The 21,180-nt window shown below is 46.6% G+C and overlaps 1 protein-coding gene and 1 long non-coding RNA gene across 52 annotated transcripts in view; one reads left to right on the top strand and one right to left on the bottom strand.

Annotated features, from left to right (window-relative positions):
• The window catches only part of LOC126981911 (uncharacterized), a 15,667-nt gene extending 296 nt beyond the window's left edge, over positions 1-15,371 (top strand). The window contains exons 2-15 of one of the 2 annotated variants that reach the window (XM_050833569.1): positions 303-1,094; positions 2,728-3,004; positions 3,488-3,802; positions 4,463-4,641; positions 5,952-6,133; positions 7,130-7,286; positions 8,184-8,213; positions 8,704-8,871; positions 9,376-9,576; positions 10,097-10,360; positions 10,877-11,011; positions 12,031-12,149; positions 12,478-12,671; positions 12,768-15,371. In XM_050833569.1, the coding sequence (XP_050689526.1) occupies positions 1,079-1,094; positions 2,728-3,004; positions 3,488-3,802; positions 4,463-4,641; positions 5,952-6,133; positions 7,130-7,286; positions 8,184-8,213; positions 8,704-8,871; positions 9,376-9,576; positions 10,097-10,360; positions 10,877-11,011; positions 12,031-12,149; positions 12,478-12,671; positions 12,768-15,240 (4,710 nt within the window). In that variant the 5' untranslated portion in view covers positions 303-1,078 and the 3' untranslated portion in view covers positions 15,241-15,371. Of the gene's footprint in view, positions 1,095-2,727; positions 3,005-3,487; positions 3,803-4,462; positions 4,642-5,951; positions 6,134-7,129; positions 7,287-8,183; positions 8,214-8,703; positions 8,872-9,375; positions 9,577-10,096; positions 10,361-10,876; positions 11,012-12,030; positions 12,150-12,477; positions 12,672-12,767 lie in introns of both variants that reach the window. The other variant, XM_050833568.1, reaches the window with a different exon arrangement.
• A 1,221-nt stretch (positions 15,372-16,592) lies between these two features.
• LOC126981912 (uncharacterized) lies at positions 16,593-21,124 on the bottom strand. 50 transcript variants are annotated; one of them, XR_007734333.1, is made up of 6 exons: positions 19,136-19,651; positions 17,480-19,029; positions 17,283-17,413; positions 17,087-17,152; positions 16,825-17,021; positions 16,642-16,759 (listed from the first exon to the last, which is right to left on the bottom strand). It is a non-coding gene; the product is annotated as an uncharacterized LOC126981912 (long non-coding RNA). The 50 variants fall into 50 exon arrangements; XR_007734314.1 differs by having other exon boundaries at positions 16,644-16,759; positions 16,825-16,890; positions 16,956-17,021; positions 17,087-17,348; positions 17,414-19,029; XR_007734326.1 differs by having other exon boundaries at positions 16,644-16,759; positions 17,283-17,348; positions 17,414-19,029.
• Between the last annotated feature and the right edge of the window lie 56 nt (positions 21,125-21,180).

The following is a 21,180-nucleotide window of genomic DNA, read 5'->3' as shown; positions in this document are numbered from 1 at the left end:
AAGGGAAGATAAAACAAACAGATAAAAAAATAATGAGATAAACTGATTTGGAAAGACAGAAGCGAGAAAACAAACAAACAAACAAACAAACAATACTTAAAATACGAAAAAAATAAAGTTGAAAAAAAAAGGAAAAGCAGAGAACGTGTGTGCGTGCGTGTGTGTGTGTGTGTGTGTGTTATTGTGTTTGTGCGTTCGTGTGTGTGTTTTAAATCTACATTAAAAAAACACAAATTAAAGCACATCGTTCTTGTTTGTGTGTTCGTTCGTTTGTGCGTGTGTGTGTTTGTGTGTTTGTGAAGAACGGGAAAAAAATATCTTTGACAAACAAGTATAAAAAAAACACAGACGAGAAATAAACAAATAAACAAATAAACAAGAAAACAGATTAATACGAAAAAAGTAATCAAAACAAACCAAGTAGACAAATAAAACAAGGAATAGAAAACAAAAAGAAAATATAAGAAAACAAAAGCAACAATAATCAAAACAAACAAGACAAATATATAAGAAAATAAACAAAAAACGAAGATAAAAAAACAAGGAAGACAAAATATTAGAAGAAAACAACAAATAAAAACAAACAAGACAAACAAAATAATCAAAACAAACAAGAAAATAACAAAAAAAAGATAATTAAACAAGGAAAACAAAATATTACAAGAAAACAACAAACAAGACAAACAAAATAATCAAAACAAACAAGAAAATAACAAAAAACAACGATAATTAAACAAGGAAGACAAAATATTAGAAGAAAACAACAAACAAGACAAACAATAACCAAAACAAACAAGAAAACAAACATGAAGAGCAAGAAAGAAGAATTAGAAGGAAGAGAAACATAAATCTTCCTCCTTCTCTTCTTTTCCTCCTCCTTTCCTTCCTTCTTTTCTCTCCTTCCTTCCTTCCATCCTTCCCTCCATTCCTCTTCCTATCTTCCTCTTCTTCTTCTTTACACCCCTTCCATTTTTTTTATTAATTTCTCTCCTTCATCCATTCCTCTCTTCCTCCTTTCCTCTTTCTTCTCTCCTCCTCCTCCTCCTCCTCCTCCTCTTCGATATTTTTTTCGTCCAAGATGGAGTTTGTTAAAGGTAAGTTTCTCTGTTGTTTTTGTTTGTGTGTGTGTGTTTGTGTGTGTTTGTTTGTGTTTGTTTGTACCTACGTTTGTTTGTTTTTTTCTCTGCTTTTATTCTTTTTTCCATTATTTATTTTTCTCTTGCTTTCCTTTCGTCATTTATTTTGTCTTCTTGTGCATATATTTTTCTCTCTGTCTGTCTTTACGTATATCTATCAAGTATCTATCTAAATTTATTCATCTATATTATATCTATCCATCTATCTATCTATTTATCTAGCTTGATGGCTATCCCCTTCCTTAATTAAATACCCTTCTTTTCTATAACTCTTCTCTAGATCATTGCTTAGGATCTGAACCTGATCTGGACTCGCTCTCCTGAAATAGAACGCCTCGAGGCAAACCGTCATTTCAAAACAACAACAACGGCGGGGCAGGACGAGTGGGTACAGCAGCTGGCCATATATAACTATCTATCCAATTGCTCATTACCTCTATCGTACATCATCAGTGCCTATAAACGTATTTCTGCAACATGATCCCACATTATAATCTGATCCCAAAGCATTTATGGAAGCGGCGAGTAGCGAGCTTTTTTTATATACTCTATTTGTTGCCCTTGAGCCGTGTCCTTTGACGAGTGGATATCGCAGCTGGCCATCTTAATCCATCTGGCAAGGAGAGAGAGAGAGAAGAAGGAGAGGTACGAGGAGGAGAAGGAGGAGGAGAGTGAAGAGCAAGACTGGAAAGAGGAGAGAAAGGAAAAGAAGTAGAAGGAAGAGAAGGCTATCAGATAGAGAGGAGATAAAAAGGAACGATTGAAAAAAGAGAGAGGACTGTTCTATTGTTCATTAACACTATCGTACATCATCAGTGCCTATAATCGTATTTCTGCAACATGATCTCACATTATAACCTGATCCCCAATCTTGCATAGCGATATATTTTCCTCTTTATTTCGGATTGTGTTAATACTGAAACACACCTCCGACCACCAAAGCAAAATTAGCCAGATTAGACGCGTGGCAGGTGAACTCAGGTAGTCGTCTGCTGCAACCCAATTCCTGAGGCAGACCAAGTAGATGATGATCCGTGTCACCCAGATCACGAGAATCCAGCTCTTATTGCTAAATAGGACACGGGTTTTACGATGAGACCAGTAACCTAAGGCGATCATCGTGAATAGAAGAGATTTTAAGCAGTTCCTCTCACCTAACCTTGCCCGTTCTCTATGTAATGTTATCCCATCTCCCTTCCCTCTTTCCTTTCCCTCCTTTCCTTCCATACATGCTCCTTACACACACACACACACACACACACACACACACACACACACACACACACACACACACACACCTCCATACGCTCTCTCCCCCTCAGGACACCAGCACCACGGCAGCCTCCTCGCCTCCCTCGGCCTCCTTATCTCCCTGTCCTCATTCATACCTCCCCTTCCTCCCCCTCCTCTTCATCTCCCCACATCTCTCCACACATACACCACCATCTCTCTCCCTCAAGAACCCACCACCACCACCACCACTACCATCATCGCAGCATCCTCGGTTCCCTCAGCATCCTCATCTCATCATCCTCATCCCTTTCACCCCTCCCCCACCACACTCCCTCACCACGCACTCTCTCCCCCGCAGGACATCACCACCACCACCACCACCACGGCAGCCTCCTCGCCCTCCTCGGCCTCCTCCTCCTCTCCCTCTCCCTCGTCGCCTCCGGGCCCCTGAACAGCATGAACGGCGATCTTTGCGGGACGATGGACGGCCGCAAGTTCTATCTGGAGGCTGACACACAAGCAAAGGTCACCGCTATCAACGTCACTTTGCCCCTCTACCCCCGCCTCGCCGCCCCCTCCGCCCCCGTCAAATTAGCACCCCTACCTTTCAATCTCCTCCCCCAGCACTATTATAGGTAAGTGAGGGGGTTGGGGGGTACTTGGTAGGGTGGTATTTTGGGTGTTTTGGGCTGGGGTGGAATTTGGGTTTTTGGGGGTGATATTTCGCTGGGTAGATTTTGGGTGATTTTGGGGGTGGATTTTAAGTTTTTATTTCGGGGGGGGGGGGGGTAGAATTTTGGTTGCTGTTGTATTTATTGTTGTTGTTGTAGTAAGGGTTGTAATAGATGAGGGTTGTGATAGAGGTTGTTGGGTAGTTTTGGGAGTGGAATTTGGGTGATTTTTGGGGTGGATAGAAGAGGTTTTAAGCATTTCCCCTCACCTAACCTTGCCCGTTCTTAATTAACATCGTGAATAGAAGAGGTTTTAAGCATTCCCTCTCACCTAACCTTGCCCGTTCTCTATGTAACATTATCCCATCTCCCTTCCCTCAGTCATCAGGTTCAATAACTCCCTCCCCTCCCCTTGATCCTCGTCCTCATCTTCTCCCGTTGTTCCAGAGAGGCGAACACGAACACAATAAAATCCACGGATCCCTTCACCCACAAGAACCAAACCCAACCCCCAACCATCGCAACCACCACCACCACCACTACCACCACCACCACCGCCTCCGCCCCAGCCCCGGCCACCCCCCCCTCCCCCACCCATCCCGGCGCGGCCCAGGAGGAGGAGGAGGGGGAGGGGGTGGGCGTGGCCTCCCTCAGCGAGCCGTTTAGGTGTAGCACAGAGTTCCGCACGTGCCCGGAGTGTCACCTGGAGTTCACCTTCTCAGCGGTCAACCTCCCCTCCTGCTCCCAAGACAAGTCCTGCAGGTGGGCGCGCGCACACACACACACACACACACACACACACACGCACACACACGCCCACTTTGGTTAATAAGAGAAAATAACGGTAATTAAATAAACGCAAGAAACTAGATGAAAAATATTACTAATTGATAAACACACACACTTTCACACACACACACACACACACGCACACACACACCACACACACGCCCACTTTGGTTAATAAGAGAAAATAACGGTAATTAAATATACGTAAGAAACTAGATAAAAAATATTACTAATTGATAAACACACACACTTTCACACACACACACACACACACACACACACACACACACACACACACACACACACACACACACACACACACACACACACACACACACACACACACGCCCACTTTGGTTAATAAGAGAAAATAACGGTGATTAAATAAACACAAGAAACTAGATAAAAAAATATTACTTATTGATAAACACACACTTTCACACACACACACACACACACACACACACACACACACACACACACACACACACACACACACACACACACATCATCTCCCCTCCACACACACACAAACGTACACACATTACTTTTATTAACAGTAACGGAAACATTAATTAAGAGCAAATAAACACCCAAACAAACACCCCTTCACCCCTCCCCCCTTCCCCCCAGGTGTGACTACCTGCGGGTGCGGGAGCCCCCGTACACGGGTGGGAGCGGCGGGCGGGACATCTGCTCCACGGGCGGTCCCGCGCCCCCCGCCTTCGCCACCCAGACCCGCGAGGTGACGCTGGACTTCCTCTACGCCAGCAGGCACGCCCACGCCTTCACGCTCACCGTCACCGCCAGGCGTGAGTTCGGGCGGAAATTATAAGATTTTATGTAGTGACTTCATTTTTTTCATTTTTTTCTGCACTTCATAAACATGTATCCGAGCAGTCCAGCTTTTTAGCGCATCTCTTTACATGTTGGCTGTATGTAGATGTTTGTATTTTATGTTCATTTATTTCAACATTTTTCAACTTTTTTTTCCATGTAATTATATAAAAAATCAACTATTTTGACTTGCATATACATTTTATTTATTATATAATTATACATTTCCTAACTGTTTCTTATTTGCTTTATTCAGAAAACGTCTCCTTAGCTAACTCAGTGTTTCTCTTACAGCAGATATAGCAGATCTGTTACCTCTTTGTTTTCCTGTATAAAAAGTGGTCCTTTATCACCCCCCCCCTCTGTCTCCCCGGCCTGCAAGCCCGGGTTCGATTCCCGGGCGGAGTGGAAAAATTTGGGCGGCTTTTCCGATACCCTACGCCCCTGTCCACCCAGCATTGAATGGGTACCAGGTATTAATTGGGGGTTGTGTCCCGTCTCCTGGGGTCTGTTCCCTTCTCCTATAATTCCTTCCCCTTCTGTCTCTCTCCGGCATATGACCACAGATGTTGCGCCGACTAAACGAAACTTTCCTTCCTTCCCCTTCTGTCTCTCTCCGGCATATGACCACAGATGTTGCGCCGACTAAACAAAACTTTCCTTCCTTCCCCTTCTGTCTCTCTCCGGCATATGACCACAGATGTTGCGCCGACTAAACGAAACTTTCCTTCCTTCCCCTTCTGTCTCTCTCCGGCATATGACCACAGATGTTGCGCCGACTAAACCAAACTTTCCTTCCTTCCCCTTCTGTCTCTCTCCGGCATATGACCACAGATGTTGCGCCGACTAAACTAAACTTTCCTTCCTTCCCCTTCTGTCTCTCTCCGGCATATGACCACAGATGTTGCGCCGACTAAACGAAACTTTCCTTCCTTCCCCTTCTGTCTCTCTCCGGATTATGACCACAGATGTTGCGCCGACTAAACAAAACTTTCCTTCCTTCCCCTTCTGTCTCTCTCCGGCATAATGACCACAGATGTTGCGCCGACTAAACAAAACTTTCCTTCCTTCCCCTTCTGTCTCTCTCCGGCATATGACCACAGATGTTGCGCCGACTAAACAAAACTTTCCTTCCTTTCCCTTCTGTCTCTCTCCGGCATATGACCACAGATGTTGCGCCGACTAAACAAAACTTTCCTTCCTTCCCCTTCTGTCTCTCTCCGGCATATGACCACAGATGTTGCGCCGACTAAACAAAACTTTCTTTTTTTCCCCCGGCGTACAGGCAACCAGTACCACATCACAGGCCAGGCCAACGTGACCCAGGGCTATATCAGCTCGCCCTTCTTCCCGGAGCTGTACCCCAAGACCCACTGGATGGAGTACAGGCTCCAGGCAAACAGCGACGACACGCGCATCAAGCTAAACTTCGTGGACTTCCTTCTCTCGCCGTGGAGTTACGTGGAGGTGAGGTTTCCTTCCCTTCCCTTCCCTTCCTTTGTCTTCCCTTCCTTTCCATTCTCTTTCCTTCCCTTCCCTTCCCTTGTCTTCCCTTCCTTTCCATTCTCTTTCCTTCCCTTCCCTTCCCTTGTCTTCCCTTCCTTTCCCTTCTCTTTCCTTCCCTTCCCTTCCCTTCCCTTGTCTTCCCTTCCTTTCCCTTCTCTTTCCTTCCCTTCCCTTCCCTTCCCTTGTCTTCCCTTCCTTTCCCTTCCTTTTCCTTCCCTTCCCTTCCCTTCCCTTGTCTTCCCTTCCTTTCCCTTCTCTTTCCTTCTCTTCCCTTCCCTTCCCTTGTCTTCCCTTCCTTTCCCTTCTCTTTCCTTCCCTTCCCTTGTCTTCCCTTCCTTCCCCTTCTCTTTCCTTCCCTTCCCTTCCTTCCTTGTCTTCCCTTCCTTCCTTCCCTTCCTTGTCTTCCCTTGCCTTCCCTTCACTTACCTTCCCTTCCCTTCCCTTCCCTTGTCTTCCCTTCCTTTCCCTTCCCTTCCCTTCCCTTGTCTTCCCTTCCTTTCCCTTCTCTTTCCTTCCCTTCCCTTCCCTTCCCTTGTCTTCCCTTCCTTTCCCTTCTCTTTCCTTCCCTTCCCTTCCTTTCCCTTCCCTTTCCTTCCCTTGCCTCTAATTTCCTTTCCTTTCTTCCATTCTTTCTTTCTTTATCTCCTCTACTTTTCCTCTTCCTCCTTCCCTTTCCTTACCTTTCCCTTCCCTTCCCTTCCTTTCCCTTCCCTTTCCTTCCCTTGCCTCTCCTTTCCTTTCCTTTCTTCCATTCTCTCTTTCTTTATCTCCTCTACTTTTCCTCTTCCTCCTTCCCTTCCCTTCAATCCCTTCCCTTTCCTTCCCTTGCCTCCCTTTCCCTTCCCTTCCTTTCCCTTCCCTTCCCTTCTCTTCCCTTCCTTTATCTTCCCTTCCCTTTCCCCTGTCACCACTGTCACCCCCCTCACCCCCCTCACCCTTCTGTCTTCCCCCGTACAGGTAGAGGACACGAACAAGACCCGCGTAGGTGTGTTCAGCGGGAGTGTCTTCCGCCCGCCTGTGTTGGTGAGCTCCGGCCCGCATATCACGGTCAGGTTCAGCGGGAATGGCGAGACGGCGCGTGGCTTCAACTTGCGGTACTCCTTCGTTACGGCAGGTACGGGCGGGGCGGGGATAGGGGGGAATTAAGGGGGAACAGGTGAGAGGGGAACAGGTGTAAAATCAAGGGGAGCTAATGGGAGGGAGGTAAATAATTTGTTAAGAGAGGAGACTAAGTAAGGGGTGGGGGGGTGATTTGGGAGAGAGGTCTGAAGGTAAGAGGGGCTAATGGGGACACAGGTAAGAGGGGAACAGGTGTAAAGTCAAGGGGAGCTAATGGGAGGGAGGTAAATAATGGGTTAAGAGAGGAGACTAAGTAAGGGGTGGGGGGGTGATTTGGGAGAGAGGTCTGAAGGTAAGGGGGGGTAATGGGGACACAGGTAAGAGGGGAACAGGTGTAAAGTCAAGGGGAGCTAATGGGAGGGAGGTAAATAATGGGTTAAGAGAGAGGAGACGAGGTAGCAAGGAGCGGAAGGAAGGAAAGGACGAAGGAGAAAAAGAAAGGAAAGGTGGAAGGAATAGAGAAGATAAGGAATGGGGAAAAACATAGGAGAGGAAAACCATGGGATATATAGGAAAAAGGAAGGGAGGAAAATGGAAGAGAGAGAGAAAGGGAGAGGAAGAAAATGTGAGGAAAGAAAGAATGAAAAGAAGGAAACGAAACTAAATGAAAAAGGAAAAAAGAGAAGGAAAGGAAGGGAAATGGAAGGGAAGGTTTGGCAGTGTGAAATGTGTTGATTGCATATTGATTTTGTTTGTTTGTATGTGTGTGTGTGTGTGTGTGTGTGTGTGTGTGTGTGTGTGTGTGTGTGTGTGTGTGTGTGTGTGTGTGTTCCATTAACTGGCATATCGAGGCTAATTATGTTCTCTCTCTCTCTCTCTCTCTCTCTCTCTCTCTCTCTCTCTCTCTCTCTCTCTCTCTCTCTCTCTCTCTCTCTCTCTCTCTCTCTCTCAGGTTCTCTACAAAGCTTAGCGGCAAGCACAGGTAAGTTCGTTCTCTCTCTCTCTCTCTCTCTCTCTCTCTCTCTCTCTCTCTCTCTCTCTCTCTCTCTCTCTCTCTCTCTCTCTCTCTCTCTCTCTCTCTCTCTCTCTCTCTCTCTCTCTCTCTCTCTCTCTCTCTCTCTCTCTCTCTCTCTCTCTCTCTCTCTCCTCTCTCTCCCTCTCGAACACTCCCTATTCCTCCTCTTCCTCCTCTTCTTCCTCTTCCTCTTCCTCCTCTTCCTCCTCTTCCTCTTCCTCTTACTTTTATTTCTTATCCTTTTCTTGTCTTTCCATTATCGTTTTTCCATTTTTCTTCTTTTTTTCAATTTTCTTCCTCTTCCTCCTCCTCTTCCTCCTCCACTTTCTCCTCTTCCACATTCTATTCTCCCTTCCCCTCCACATTCTCTTTTATCACCTTTTTTTATTTACTCTTCCTTGATCTATTGAAATATTTCCTCCTCCACCTCCTCCTCCACCTCCTCCACCTTCTCCAGACTGCGGCGGGTTCGTCACCAACTTCGGGGGGACGATAACGATGATGAACATGGCGTCAGGCAAGAGGAACTTCACCGTCTACGATTGCGTATGGCTCTTCCAACCCCCGAGGAATTACGCCTTCAAATCCCACTTGTCCATACGCCTCGTGCAGTTCCAAGACGTGGGTGAGTGGGGGGAAGGGGGAGTGTGGGGGAATGGGGGAATGGGGAAGGGTGTGGGTAGGGGTGTGGGGTGAGGAGAGAGAGAAAAAGAGAGAGAGAAGGATGACATTTTTTGGGGGGGGGGTGTTGTGGGCCGTAGGTGAGGAGGGGAGGATGCGAAAAGAGAGAGAGAGAGAGAGAGAGAATCACTCATCTAACATTTTTCATTTTCCTCCTCCTCCTCCTCTTCGTCCTCCTTCCTCTTCTCCTTCTCCTCCTTCTCCTCCTCTTCCTCCACTCTCTTCTCCACTCCTGACCTCTTATCTCCTCCACCTCCTCCTCCACCTCTTCCACTTTTTTCTCTTCCTTTTTCTTTCCTTCCTAATCCTCCTCTTCTTCCACCACAACCACCTCTTCCATCACCTCCTCCTCCTCCTCCTCCTCTTAATCCTCTTTCAATCCTTCACCTACGCCACCACCTCCTCCTCCTCCTCCTCCTCCTCCTCCTCCTCTTCCCCCCCTCCCCAGTGCCCGGCTCGTCCGTGGAGGTGCGCCAGGGACTCACAAGCCGCGATTACCAGGTGGAGGAGGTGCTGGGGGGCGCGGGGGGGCGGCGGGGGGAGGAGCACTTGGCGGCGGCGGACACAGGGTTCTATGTTCGCCTCCGCGGGGGATTCACGGAGAAATCCAAGATGGCGCTCGTCTACACCTCCTTCAGCTACCTGGGCAGTGAGTATTGGGGGGAGGGGGGGGGGAGGGGAGGAGAGGGGGGGAGGGGGAGGGAGTATCTTTATTTTTTTTTTATTACTTCGTTATTTTTTTCCTTATTTTTTTTTTTCGTTTATTTATCTCATTTCTCGCTGGGTGACTAATTAATATCCAATCTTTTTTTCTACTTCTTCCTCCTCCTCCTCCTCCTCCTCCTCCTCTTTCATTCTCTCTCTCGTTCTCTTCTTCTTCTTCCTCTTCCTCCTTTTCTTCATCTGCTAACTCCTCCTCCCTTTCCCCTTTTTTTCGTCTGCTGTCTTCTCCTTCTTTCCTTCCTAATCCTCCTTCTTCCACTCACTCTCATTGCCCTTGCCCTTTCAATCCACTCTCATTGCCCTTTCAATTTCAATCCACTCTCATTCCCCTTTCCCTTTCAACTCACTCTCATTCCCCTTTCCCTTCTCATCCTCATTTTCAATTCTACCCTTTTTCTTCCTCTATCTCCTCCACCTCTTACCCCCCCCCCCCTCCCCTCCCCCAGACTGCTACCCCGTGACGGATTTCCTTTGCCACAACCATCGCTGTATACCCAAGATGCTACGATGTGACGGCTTCGACCACTGCGGGGACGGGAGTGACGAGCCTGCCTCTTGCTATGTGGGGCCAGGGAACAAGTCTCTCACCCCCGAGGACGCTGCTTGGTGGTATCAGAACACCCCCAATTACTATTTCCCGCAAAAGGACAATATTATGCTTAGCGACCCACATGGCTGGTCTAGTCTGCTGCTGTTTCTGACGCTGCTAGGTACGTGTGTGTGTGTGTGTGTGTGTGTGTGTGTGTGTGTGTGTGTGTGTGTGTGTGTGTGTGTGTTTTGTTGTTGTTTGTTTTACTAGCATTCCTAAACAACCCCATTTTTTTCTATTTTTTTATATTTTCTTTGTTTTTTTCTCTTTTTTTTGGTGTATTTCCAATTTTTTATGGTACTTTTTCTTTACTTTTTTTTTTACTTTACGTTTGCACAAATTTACTTATTTTTATTTGTATCTGATTAAGTTTCTCTCCTCACTTTCTTTCCTCGCTCACTTTCTTGACCTCCTTTCACGCACTTTCATCACTCACTTTCACTTTCATCACTCACTTTCACTTTCTTCACTCACTTTCACTTTCTTCACTCACTTTCACTTTCATCACTCACTTTCACTTTCTTCACTCACTTTCACTTTCTTCACTCACTTTCACTTTCTTCACTCACTTTCACTTTCTTCACTCACTTTCACTTTCTTCACTCACTTTCATTCACTTTCACTTCCCTCTCAACAGCCCTGGTCCTCATCATGTTCGGCCTGCTGTCCTACATGTTCCGCGCGGGGGTGCAGGCCGGGGGGGGCGGCAACGGAGGGGGCGAGCGGGGGGCAGGACACCGGGACAGGAGAGGGGTCAACAGCAGCAGGAATGGTGAGTGTATTGGGCAGGGAAGGGGAAGGGGGAGGGAAGAGGGGGGAGGGGAAGAGAGAGATGAAGTAGGCCTATATTAACTCAATCATTATTTATTTATTTTATTTCTCGTTATATTTGTGGATTTTTTTTTTAAGACATTGAGTTAAGGAAAAAAGAAAGACATTAACATTTACATTAACATTAGTATTTATATCATTTGTCTTTGTAGGCCTATGTATGTTTTTTTTTCTTTTTTGTGCATTTCTGATTCTTTTTCTCTCTCCTTTCTTATTTTTTCTTTATTTTCTTTCTCTTTATTCCTTTTCCTCCTCTTCCTAATTTTTCTTCTATCTTGTATCTTTTTCTTTCTCCTCCTCCTCCAATCCTTTCATCTTCCTTTCTCTCTCTCCTTTCTTTTCCTCCTTTCCTCCTTCCCCTTTTCCTGTGATATTTCTTTTCTTGTATCTTTTTCTTTCTCCTCCTCCTCCAATCCCTTCATCTTCCTTTCTCTCTCTCCTTTCTTTTCCTCTTTTCCTCCTTCCCCTTGTTCTATGATATTTCTTTTCTTGTATCTTTTTCTTTCTCCTCCTCCGATCCTTTCATTTTCCTTTCTCTCCTTTCTTTTCCTCCATTCCTCCTCCCCTTTTTCCTATTTTTTCTTCTTCCTTGTATATTCTTCCTCCTTCTCCTTCTCCTATCCCTTCCATTTTCTTATCTTTCTCTTCATTCTTTTTCTCCATGTTTTTATTTTCCTCCATTTTCTCCTCTTTCTCATCTTTTCCTCACACCTTTCCTGCTGTAATCCCTTTCTACTCGTTTATTTCCTCCTCCTCCTCCTCCTCCTCTTCCTCCTCCTCCTTCAACCCTTTCATCTTCCTATCTTTCTCTTCTATACTTTGCCCCTTTCTTTATTTTCCCCTTCTTTCTCCTCTTTCCCTCATATTCTTCTTCCTTTTAACCCGCTGTCTACTCCTCTATATCCTCCTCCTCCTCTTCCTCCTTCTCCTCCTCCTCCACCACCACCACCTACCCCGCAGCCTCCCTCTCTGACGGCGTTGAGATTTTTGACGCCGCCGCCGACGACCCGCCGCTGTACGAGCCGCCCCCAGACTACGAGGAGGTGGTCAAGCTCATCCTCTCGGGGAACAACCTCAAGGTGCGGGGTTGGGGAGGGAGGGAGGGGACTAGGGACTGGGGGGTTAGGGGTTGTAGGGGATTGGGGAGGGGTTAGGTGAGAGGGTAGTTTTGGGATGTGGGGGGGGGGTGATCGTGGGGGTTAGTATCGGGGTTGGTCTGAGGTTGAGGGAATGGGGGTTTTAGAGTGAATGGGTGGGTTTGGGTGTGGGGGGTTAAGGAAAGGTTAGTGGGTGAGGGTTGTGGGATCACGGGGTTGTGTGTGTGTGTGTGTGTGTGTGTGTGTGTGTGTGCGTGTGTTGCGTGTGCACATCCTGCCGCGTGTGTGCTCACGTGTGTGTGTGCCGCAGCTGGTGCGTCGGCCCGGCGGCGTGACGGCCTGGGTGCCGGACAAGAGCGTGGAGGGCGTGGGCGGTATGGGCGGCGGCGCGGAGCACACCACGCCCACGGGCAGGCCGCAGCGAACCCGCCACGCCTCGTTGGACCTGGAGCGCGGCGTGGAGGTGGTGCTGTGGGACGCCAACGGCTACCCCCGCCCCCCCAGGTGTGTGTGTGTGTGTGTGTGTGTGTGTGTGTGTGTGTCATATAGAGGTGTCCTCCCGTAACACCTTCTATAGCACTAACACCCTCTCCTCCCCAGGCGCGGCGCCCCTGAAGCCTCAGGCGCCTTCACCGCCACCACTGCTGCCGCCGCCACCGCCTCCACCGCCGCCTCCGCTGGCCGGCCCCGCATGGCGTCCTTCGCCATTCCCGGCCACGTGCGGCGCTCCTCGCTGCCCGCAGCGCCGCTGCCGGAGATCGTGCGCGCCCACGTTCAGGGTCACGGGGTCAGCATGGCCCCGGAGACCATCACAGAGGCCCCCGAAGGCCTTGACTCTCCCATGCCGGGGCGCAGCGCAACCCCGGCGCGCGTGGCGGCGCTGCGCGGCATCCAGCCCGCCGTCAGCTCCCCGACGCTGTCCGTCCGATCCTTCGCCGAGGACTCATCGGCGCCGTCCACGCCGGGGCGCGGCACCCCCGGCCCCCGCAGGGCCTCACGCAGTGGGGCGGGGCGTGCCAGCCGCATGAACAAGCGGGGCCGCCGCCGCAAGAGCCACACGCCGCGGCCGCGGGATGGGACGCGCCGCGGCTCTCGGGACGACGACGCCGCGCCGCCCTCCTACGAGGACGCCATGCAGGCCAGCCGCGGCCCCACGCCCGCCCTCGCCGCCACGCCCACGCCCGCCCCTGACTCCATCCCCGGCCCCTCGACCTCCACAGCGACCGCTGACAACCCATCCGCCCCCGCCGCCCCCGCCGCCAGCCTGGTGAGCGAGAGCACGCAGACCAGCCTGGACCAGGACGACGCGGCGCCCACCGAGCGCCTGCGCGCCGCGCGGGAACTCTTCCGCCGCATGGCGCGGGAGGACGAGGGCGTGGCAATCGCGGAGTCCCCCGTGCCCCGCCCCGCCTCGGCCCCCGCCCACGCCCCGGCAGCCCCAACCGCCCCCGCCCCCGCGCCGCGCCCCTCTGTGCGCGCCCCCGCCCGCCGCAGCCTGCCGCCGCACCACAGCGGCACCATCTCCCGCGGCACCGTCAAGGCGCGCACCGCCATGCTGCTTCGGGCGCGTGCCGCCGCCGCCGCCGCCGGCCCCGCGGGGGAGTGTGGCTGCAGCGGCGCGTGCTCCTGCGCGCACTTCCGGGAGAACAGCGTGCGGCGCGGCGAGGCCGTGAGCTCCCGCGTCAGCTACTACCTGGCGGTGCAGGAGGCGGCCAGCCCCGAGGGTGCCCCACCCCGCCCCGTACCCGGCCCCAAGAAGCGGCGCCTCGCCAGGAACAGGTGCCCCCTGCCCGGCCCCGACCAGCCAGACCCGCACCACAGCCCTCACCCCTGCTCCCAGCCCAGCCCCCAGCCCAACCCCGAGCCCAGCCCCCAGCCCAGCTCCCGCCCCAGCCCTCAGCCCCAACCCCGCCAGCAAGCGGCGCCCCTCTCCCCGGAGCCAAGTGAGGATGATCAGGAGCAGCCCCAGCCCAGGGCCAGCCCCGTGGAGGACCCGCGGGGCGTGCTGCCCAGCATCAGGAACAGAGTCCTGCAATACGACGACCTGACCCGCAGCACCGCCCCGCCCCCCCCGCCCCATGCCAGCCCCGGCACCCCCAGCCCCGGCCGGCACCCTGCCACGCCCCTCTCCGCCTCGCCCAGCCCCGCCACCCCTCCGCCCGTGGTGCTGGACAGCCCCGTGCGCCCCGGCCTGGTGCGAGACGCGCGCTGCAAGATCCTGACGGCGCTGCGGCAGGAGGCGGAGGCCCCGCGCGTGCCCTACGTCCGCCTGATGAGCGAGGAGGGGGAGGCGCCCCTCTCGCCGCCCCCCCTCAGGGAGGACGAGGCCAAGAGCCTCGAGCAGTGGGACTCCTACCTCACGGGGCGCCCCGCCGCCCAGCCTCAGGGGCCGCCGCCCCCGCCCCAGCCCCGCCCCAGGGACGGTCTCAGGCTGAAGCTGAACAACAAATGCCGCCCCGGCACGTCGGGTCAGGCACCCCGGCGGCCGCGGCGGGAGGAGAGGAGGGAGGAGGTGAAAGGAGAGGAGGAGGAGGAGGAGGAGGAGGAGGGAGATAAGATGAACGATGCGGAGGACGACAAGAAGGAGAACGATGACGCCGGGGCTGCTGCTGCTGCTGCTGATGATGATGATGATTATGATGATGATGATGAGGAGGAGGAGGAGGAGGAGGAGGAGGAGCAGGAGGAGGAGGATGAACAGCGTGGCGGCGGTGAAGACGGTGACGAGGACGCTTCAGGTGACGACGAGGACGACGACGTGTTGATGCAGGTGACCACCCTGGACGGGTCGTTCCGGGGGGAGTCGCCCCCCACCTCCCCCGAGCCCTGGCCCCCCCGCCTCGACGACACCCTCAACGAGACGCTGCCCTCCGACGACGACGACCACGCGACCCCCGCCCCCCGCGCCGCCCCGCCCCGCGTCAAGGTGCCCGTGCCCAGCCCCCGCGGCTCCAAGATGATGCCCCGCCCCGCCCCGCCGCCGCTCCGCCCCGGACACCTCAGCCCCGAGATGGTCAACTCCGGCATCCTGCCACCCCCGGAGGGTCGCCAGCCCCGCTGGGACTACATCTGAGCCCCCCCCCAGGCACCCCGCCCCGTCCAACCCCGTCAGACAGCGTCCAGCCCCGTCCAGCCCCGACAGGCACCTCAGCCCGAGCCTGAGGCGCCCACACCGAATGCTGTGCCAGTAACTGCTACTACTACTACTACTACTACTACTATAATCATGTAGACAGCAAGCGATGGTGGTACTTATTTATCAACTGTAACACGCTGAAGATATGATAATAGTCATAACGATGATAGCAATAATAATAATAATAATAATAATAATAATAATAATAATAATAATAATAATAATAATAATAATAATAATAGCCCTTGTAAGCTATCTATCTCTCCCTCGCTTCCATAATTAGGGATAAACAAATAATCATGTAATCAATTTTTTTCGCTTTATTTGTAAACATCAAAAACGTACATGTATCACAAGGTGTTGACGTACACATGGGAGCTGCGTGTGTGTGTGTGTGTGTGTGTGTGTGTGTGTGTGTGTGTGTGTGTGTGTGTGTGTGTGCTACCAACGCTCTCAGCTGATCCAAACAACAACAACAACAACGCTCAAGACCTTTCACCATACACATACACGCTTACCAACCAATCAGATTCATCATATTTTTCACCATTCACAAAATAAACAATGAAAACAACAATGATATGAAGTGAACTTACCCTTAAAACAACACTATATTCATCATTCAGAAAAAAAACAATGAAAACAACAACGATATGAAGTGAACTTACCCTTAAAACAACACTATATTCATCATTCAGAAAAAAAACAATGAAAACAACAACGATATGAAGTGAACTTACCCTTAAAACGACATTATATTCATCATTCAGAAAAAAAACAATGAAAACAACAACGATATGAAGTGAACTTACCCTTAAAACAACATTATATTCATCATTCAGAAAAAAAACAATGAAAACAACAATGATATGAAGTGAACTTACCCTTAAAACAACATTATATTCATCATTCACAAAAAAACAATGAAAACAACAATGATATGAAGTGAACTTACCCTTAAAACAACATTATATTCATCATTCAGAAAAAAAACAATGAAAACAACAACGATATGAAGTGAACTTACCCTTAAAACAACACTATATTCATCATTCAAAAAAAAAACAATGAAAACAACAATGAAATGAAATGAACTTACCCTTAAAACAACATTATATTCATCATTCAAAAAAAAAACAATGAAAACAACAATGAAATGAAATGAACTTACCCTTAAAACAACATTATATTCATCATTCAGAAAAAAAACAATGAAAACAACAATGAAATGAAGTGAACTTATCCTTAAAAACAACATTATATTCACCATTCAGAAAAAAAAACAATGAAAACAACAATGAAATGAAGTGAACTTATCCTTAAAAACAACATTTTATTCACCATTCAGAAAAAAAAACAATGAAAACCAATGATATGCCCAAAAACCCACCTTAAAACATTACATTCACCATTCACAAAAAAACAATGAAAACCAATGATATGCCCAAAAACCCACCTTAAAACATTACATTCCCCATTCACAAAAAACAATGAAAAACCATGATATGCCCAAAAACCCACCTTAAAACATTACATTCCCCATTCACAAAAAAACAATGAAAACCAATGATATGCCCAAAAACCCACCTTAAAACATTACATTCACCATTCACAAAAAACAATGAAAACCAATGATATGCCCAAAAACCCACCTTAAAACATTACATTCACCATTCACAAAAAAACAATGAAAACCAATGATATGCCCAAAAACCCGCCTTAAAACATTACATTCACCATTCACAAAAAACAATGAAAACCAATGATATGCCCAAAAACCCACCTTAAAACATTACATTCACCATTCACAAAAAAACAATGAAAACCAATGATATGCCCAAAAACCCACCTTAAAACATTACATTCACCATTCACAAAAAACAATGAAAACCAATGATATGCCCAAAAACCCACCTTAAAACATTACATTCACCATTCACAAAAAACAATGAAAACCAATGATATGCCCAAAAACCCACCTTAAAACATTACATTCATCATTCACAAAAAAACAATGAAAACCAATGATATGCCCAAAAACCCACCTTAAAACATTACATTCATCATTCACAAAAAACAATGAAAAACCATGATATGCCCAAAAACCCACCTTAAAACATTATATTCATCATTCACAAAAAAACAATGAAAACCAATGATATGCCCAAAAACCCACCTTAAAACATTATATTCATCATTCACAAAAAAACAATGAAAAACCATGATATGCCCAAAAACCCACCTTAAAACATTACATTCACCATTCACAAATAACACTGAAAGGCGAACAAACTTACCCTCATCATATTTATCATTCACACATAAAAAAAAACAATAAAACGAACTTAACTGAATCTTAGAATAAAAAAAACTATACAAAAATTAAAACACACGATATTCTATGCAATCAAATATCCGTAGAATGTCTCTGTATTTTAATTTTTCTCTATATATATCGTTTATTCTGTGCAGCTCGGTTCGTCCAATTCTATGCAGTGAAATATCTTCAGAATTATCTCTTTATGTTTTTCTTTGTTATTCTTCTTCTTTCATCTATTCTGTGCAGTTCGATTCGTCCAATTCTATGCAGGGAAATATCTTTAGAATTATCTCTATGTTTCTCTTTGTTATCCTTATTTTTTCATTTATTCTGTGCAGTTCGATTCGTTCAATTCTGTGCAATGTAATACTTATAGAATATCTCCGTCTTTTATTTTTTCCCCGTTATCTTTCCTTTCTTTCGTCTTTTCTGTCTGATTCCACTATCTTTAAAATATCTCAGTGTTTTTGTCTATCTCTGCGTCATGTTCAATTAACTTCGTCTGTTTATCTCTGCTTCCTTCCTTCCATTGTGTTAGTATACTTTCAATTCGCCTTTAATATCTCAGTGTTTTTGTCTATCTCTGTCTGTCATGTTCAATTAACTTCGTCTGTTTATCTCTGCTTCCTTCCTTCCATTGCGTCAGTATACTTTCAATTCGCCTTTAATATCTCAACGTTTTTGTCTATCTCTGCGTCATGTTCAATTAACTTCGTCTGTTTATCTCTGCTTCCTTCCTTCCATTGTGTCAGTATACTTTCAATTCGCCTTTAATATCTCAGTGTTTTTGTCTATCTCTGTCTGTCATGTTCAATTAACTTCGTCTGTTTATCTCTGCTTCCTTCCTTCCATTGTGTCAGTATACTTTCAATTCACCTTTAATATCTCAGTGTTTTTGTCTATCTCTGTCTGTCATGTTCAATTTACTTCGTCTGTTTATCTCTGCTTCCTTCCATTGCGTCAGTATACTTTCAATTCGCCTTTAATATCTCAATGTTTTTGTCTATCTCTGCGTCATGTTCAATTAACTTCGTCTGTTTATCTCAGCTTCCTTCCTTCCATTGTGTTAGTATACTTTCAATTCGCCTTTAATATCTCAACGTTTTTGTCTATCTCTGTCTGTCATGTTCAATTAACTTCGTCTGTTTATCTCAGCTTCCTTCCTTCCATTGCGTCAGTATACTTTCAATTCGCCTTTAATATCTCAGTGTTTTTGTCTATCTCTGCGTCATGTTCAATTAACTTCGTCTGGATATCTCTGCTTCCTTCCTTCCATTGTGTCAGTATACTTTCAATTCGCTTTTAATATCTCAACGTTTTTGTCCATCTCTGCGTCATGTTTAATTTACTTCGTCTGTTTATCTCTGCTTCCTTCCTTTCATTGCTTCAGTATACTTTCAATTCGCCTTTAATATCTCAACGTTTTTGTCTATCTCTGCGTCATGTTCAATTAACTTCGTCTGTTTATCTCTGCTTCCTTCCTTCCATTGTGTCAGTATACTTTCAATTCACCTTTAATATCACAGTGTTTTTGTCTATCTCTGCGTCATGTTCAATTAACTTCGTCTGTTTATCTCAGCTTCCTTCCATTGCGTCAGTATACTTTCAATTCGCCTTTAATATCTCAGTGTTTTTGTCTATCTCTGCGTCATGTTCAATTAACTTCGTCTGTTTATCTCTGCTTCCTTCCATTGCGTCAGTATACTTTCAATTCGCCTTTAATATCTCAGTGTTTTTGTCTATCTCTGCGTCATGTTCAATTAACTTCGTCTGTTTATCTCTGCTTCCTTCCTTCCATTGTGTCAGTATACTTTCAATTCGCCTTTAATATCTCAGTGTTTTTGTCTATCTCTGCGTCATGTTCAATTAACTTCGTCTATTTATCTCAGCTTCCTTCCTTCCATTGTGTTAGTATACTTTCAATTCGCCTTTAATATCTCAACGTTTTTGTCTATCTCTGTCTGTCATGTTCAATTAACTTCGTCTGGATATCTCTGCTTCCTTCCTTCCATTGCCTCAGTATACTTTCAATTCACCTTTTAATCTATCCTCAAATAACTTTCAATTTGGTCAGCTTACCCGCTACCGTCAAACATGTTCCCTTGTCTTCAAATAATTCGCTTAGTACTTAACGTATGACCAACAGTGTCTTATATAATGTACTAATATATATGTAACCAGGCCCAGGAAACCATTAAAACCAATAAAATTACCAAAATATCACCCATCTGTCTTTATTTGTCAACTCTCTCTCTCTCTCTCTCTCTCTCTCTCTCTCTCTCTCTCTCTCTCTCTCTCTCTCTCTCTCTCTCTCTCTCTCTCTCTCTCGCATTACGCAATAGCCTTTGATATGTGAGGAATAGACAACCATAATATATAAAATGTATATAATTGTAATTTAGTGTATTGATAGACATGATAAAAATTGATTATACGTAATTAATTTAACTAGAATGATAAATATTTAACTTGTGTGATAAAAGTTTGACTGGTATGATAAAGATTTAATTAGTATGATAAAAAAATGACTGATATCATAAGAATTTGACCGCCATGAGAAAGATTTATATAGTATGACAAAAAGTTTAGGTTCGTGTTAATGTAAATAATCTTAGGCTCGTCTCTCTGTCTCTCTCCCGCGTTGAATACAAAGTGTGTGTCTTTGGATATTTTTAGTGATATTTCCGTCTGTGCTTAAAGATTATGGCAAAACACACACCAGGAATATATTTAAAGTCTTTCTGAATAACTGGGTGCAGAAAAATAGCCGTAAATCTCTTCAGAAACACTTGAAATATGGAAAAATATAACTTGGATCACTACCCTTCTCTCTCGCTGGTAAATATATATTGATTCTTTTTCTGTTATTTTCAGTCTTTGCTGCAAGATTATACGCAAAAGTACACCAGGAATATATTTAAAGTCTTTCTAAATAACTAGGTGCGGAAAAATTGCCTTAAATCCCTTCAGAAACACTTGAAATATGGAAAAATAAGGCTTGGATCACTCCCTCTCGCCTTCTCTCTCTGGTAAGTACATTTTGATTCTTTTATTCCATTTTGTATTTCTTGGCTAGTATTTCAGTGTTGGTAGCTCTGTGTGCCTATTGGTGTGTATTAAGATTGTATGAGTGTGTATATTTTGATGATATATTGAGTGTATGTATGTGTGTATGTGTATTAGTGTGCATTTAAGGGTGTGTGATGTATATTTTGATGTGTATGGACTATATTGTGTGTGTGTATGTGTGTGTTATCTAGGAAACGCACACAAGTAAATACACACACACTATGAAAGAATATGTGTCAAGTTTCGACTACACAGTACACACACACATACATAGATACATTTATACATACATACACACAATCATTCATACTTACACCATGAGCTGAAGCCAGATAAATCAGCACATGCAGTATTGTTTGATGTCTGTCTGTCTCTCTATCTCTTTGTTACTTACTCTCAGTCTCTCTTTGTCCTTTTGCTTCCTGGGTTTTTTTTTTTTTTCTTTCTTCCTTTTTTTGGGGTAATATTGATTTTGGTATTTTTTTGTT

The sequence above is a fragment of the Eriocheir sinensis genome, chromosome 49 (assembly GCF_024679095.1).
Source record: "Eriocheir sinensis breed Jianghai 21 chromosome 49, ASM2467909v1, whole genome shotgun sequence".
NCBI lineage: Eukaryota > Metazoa > Arthropoda > Malacostraca > Decapoda > Varunidae > Eriocheir > Eriocheir sinensis.
Note: the sequence above shows the minus strand (reverse complement) of the source record. Positions and strands in the feature narration are given on the sequence as shown.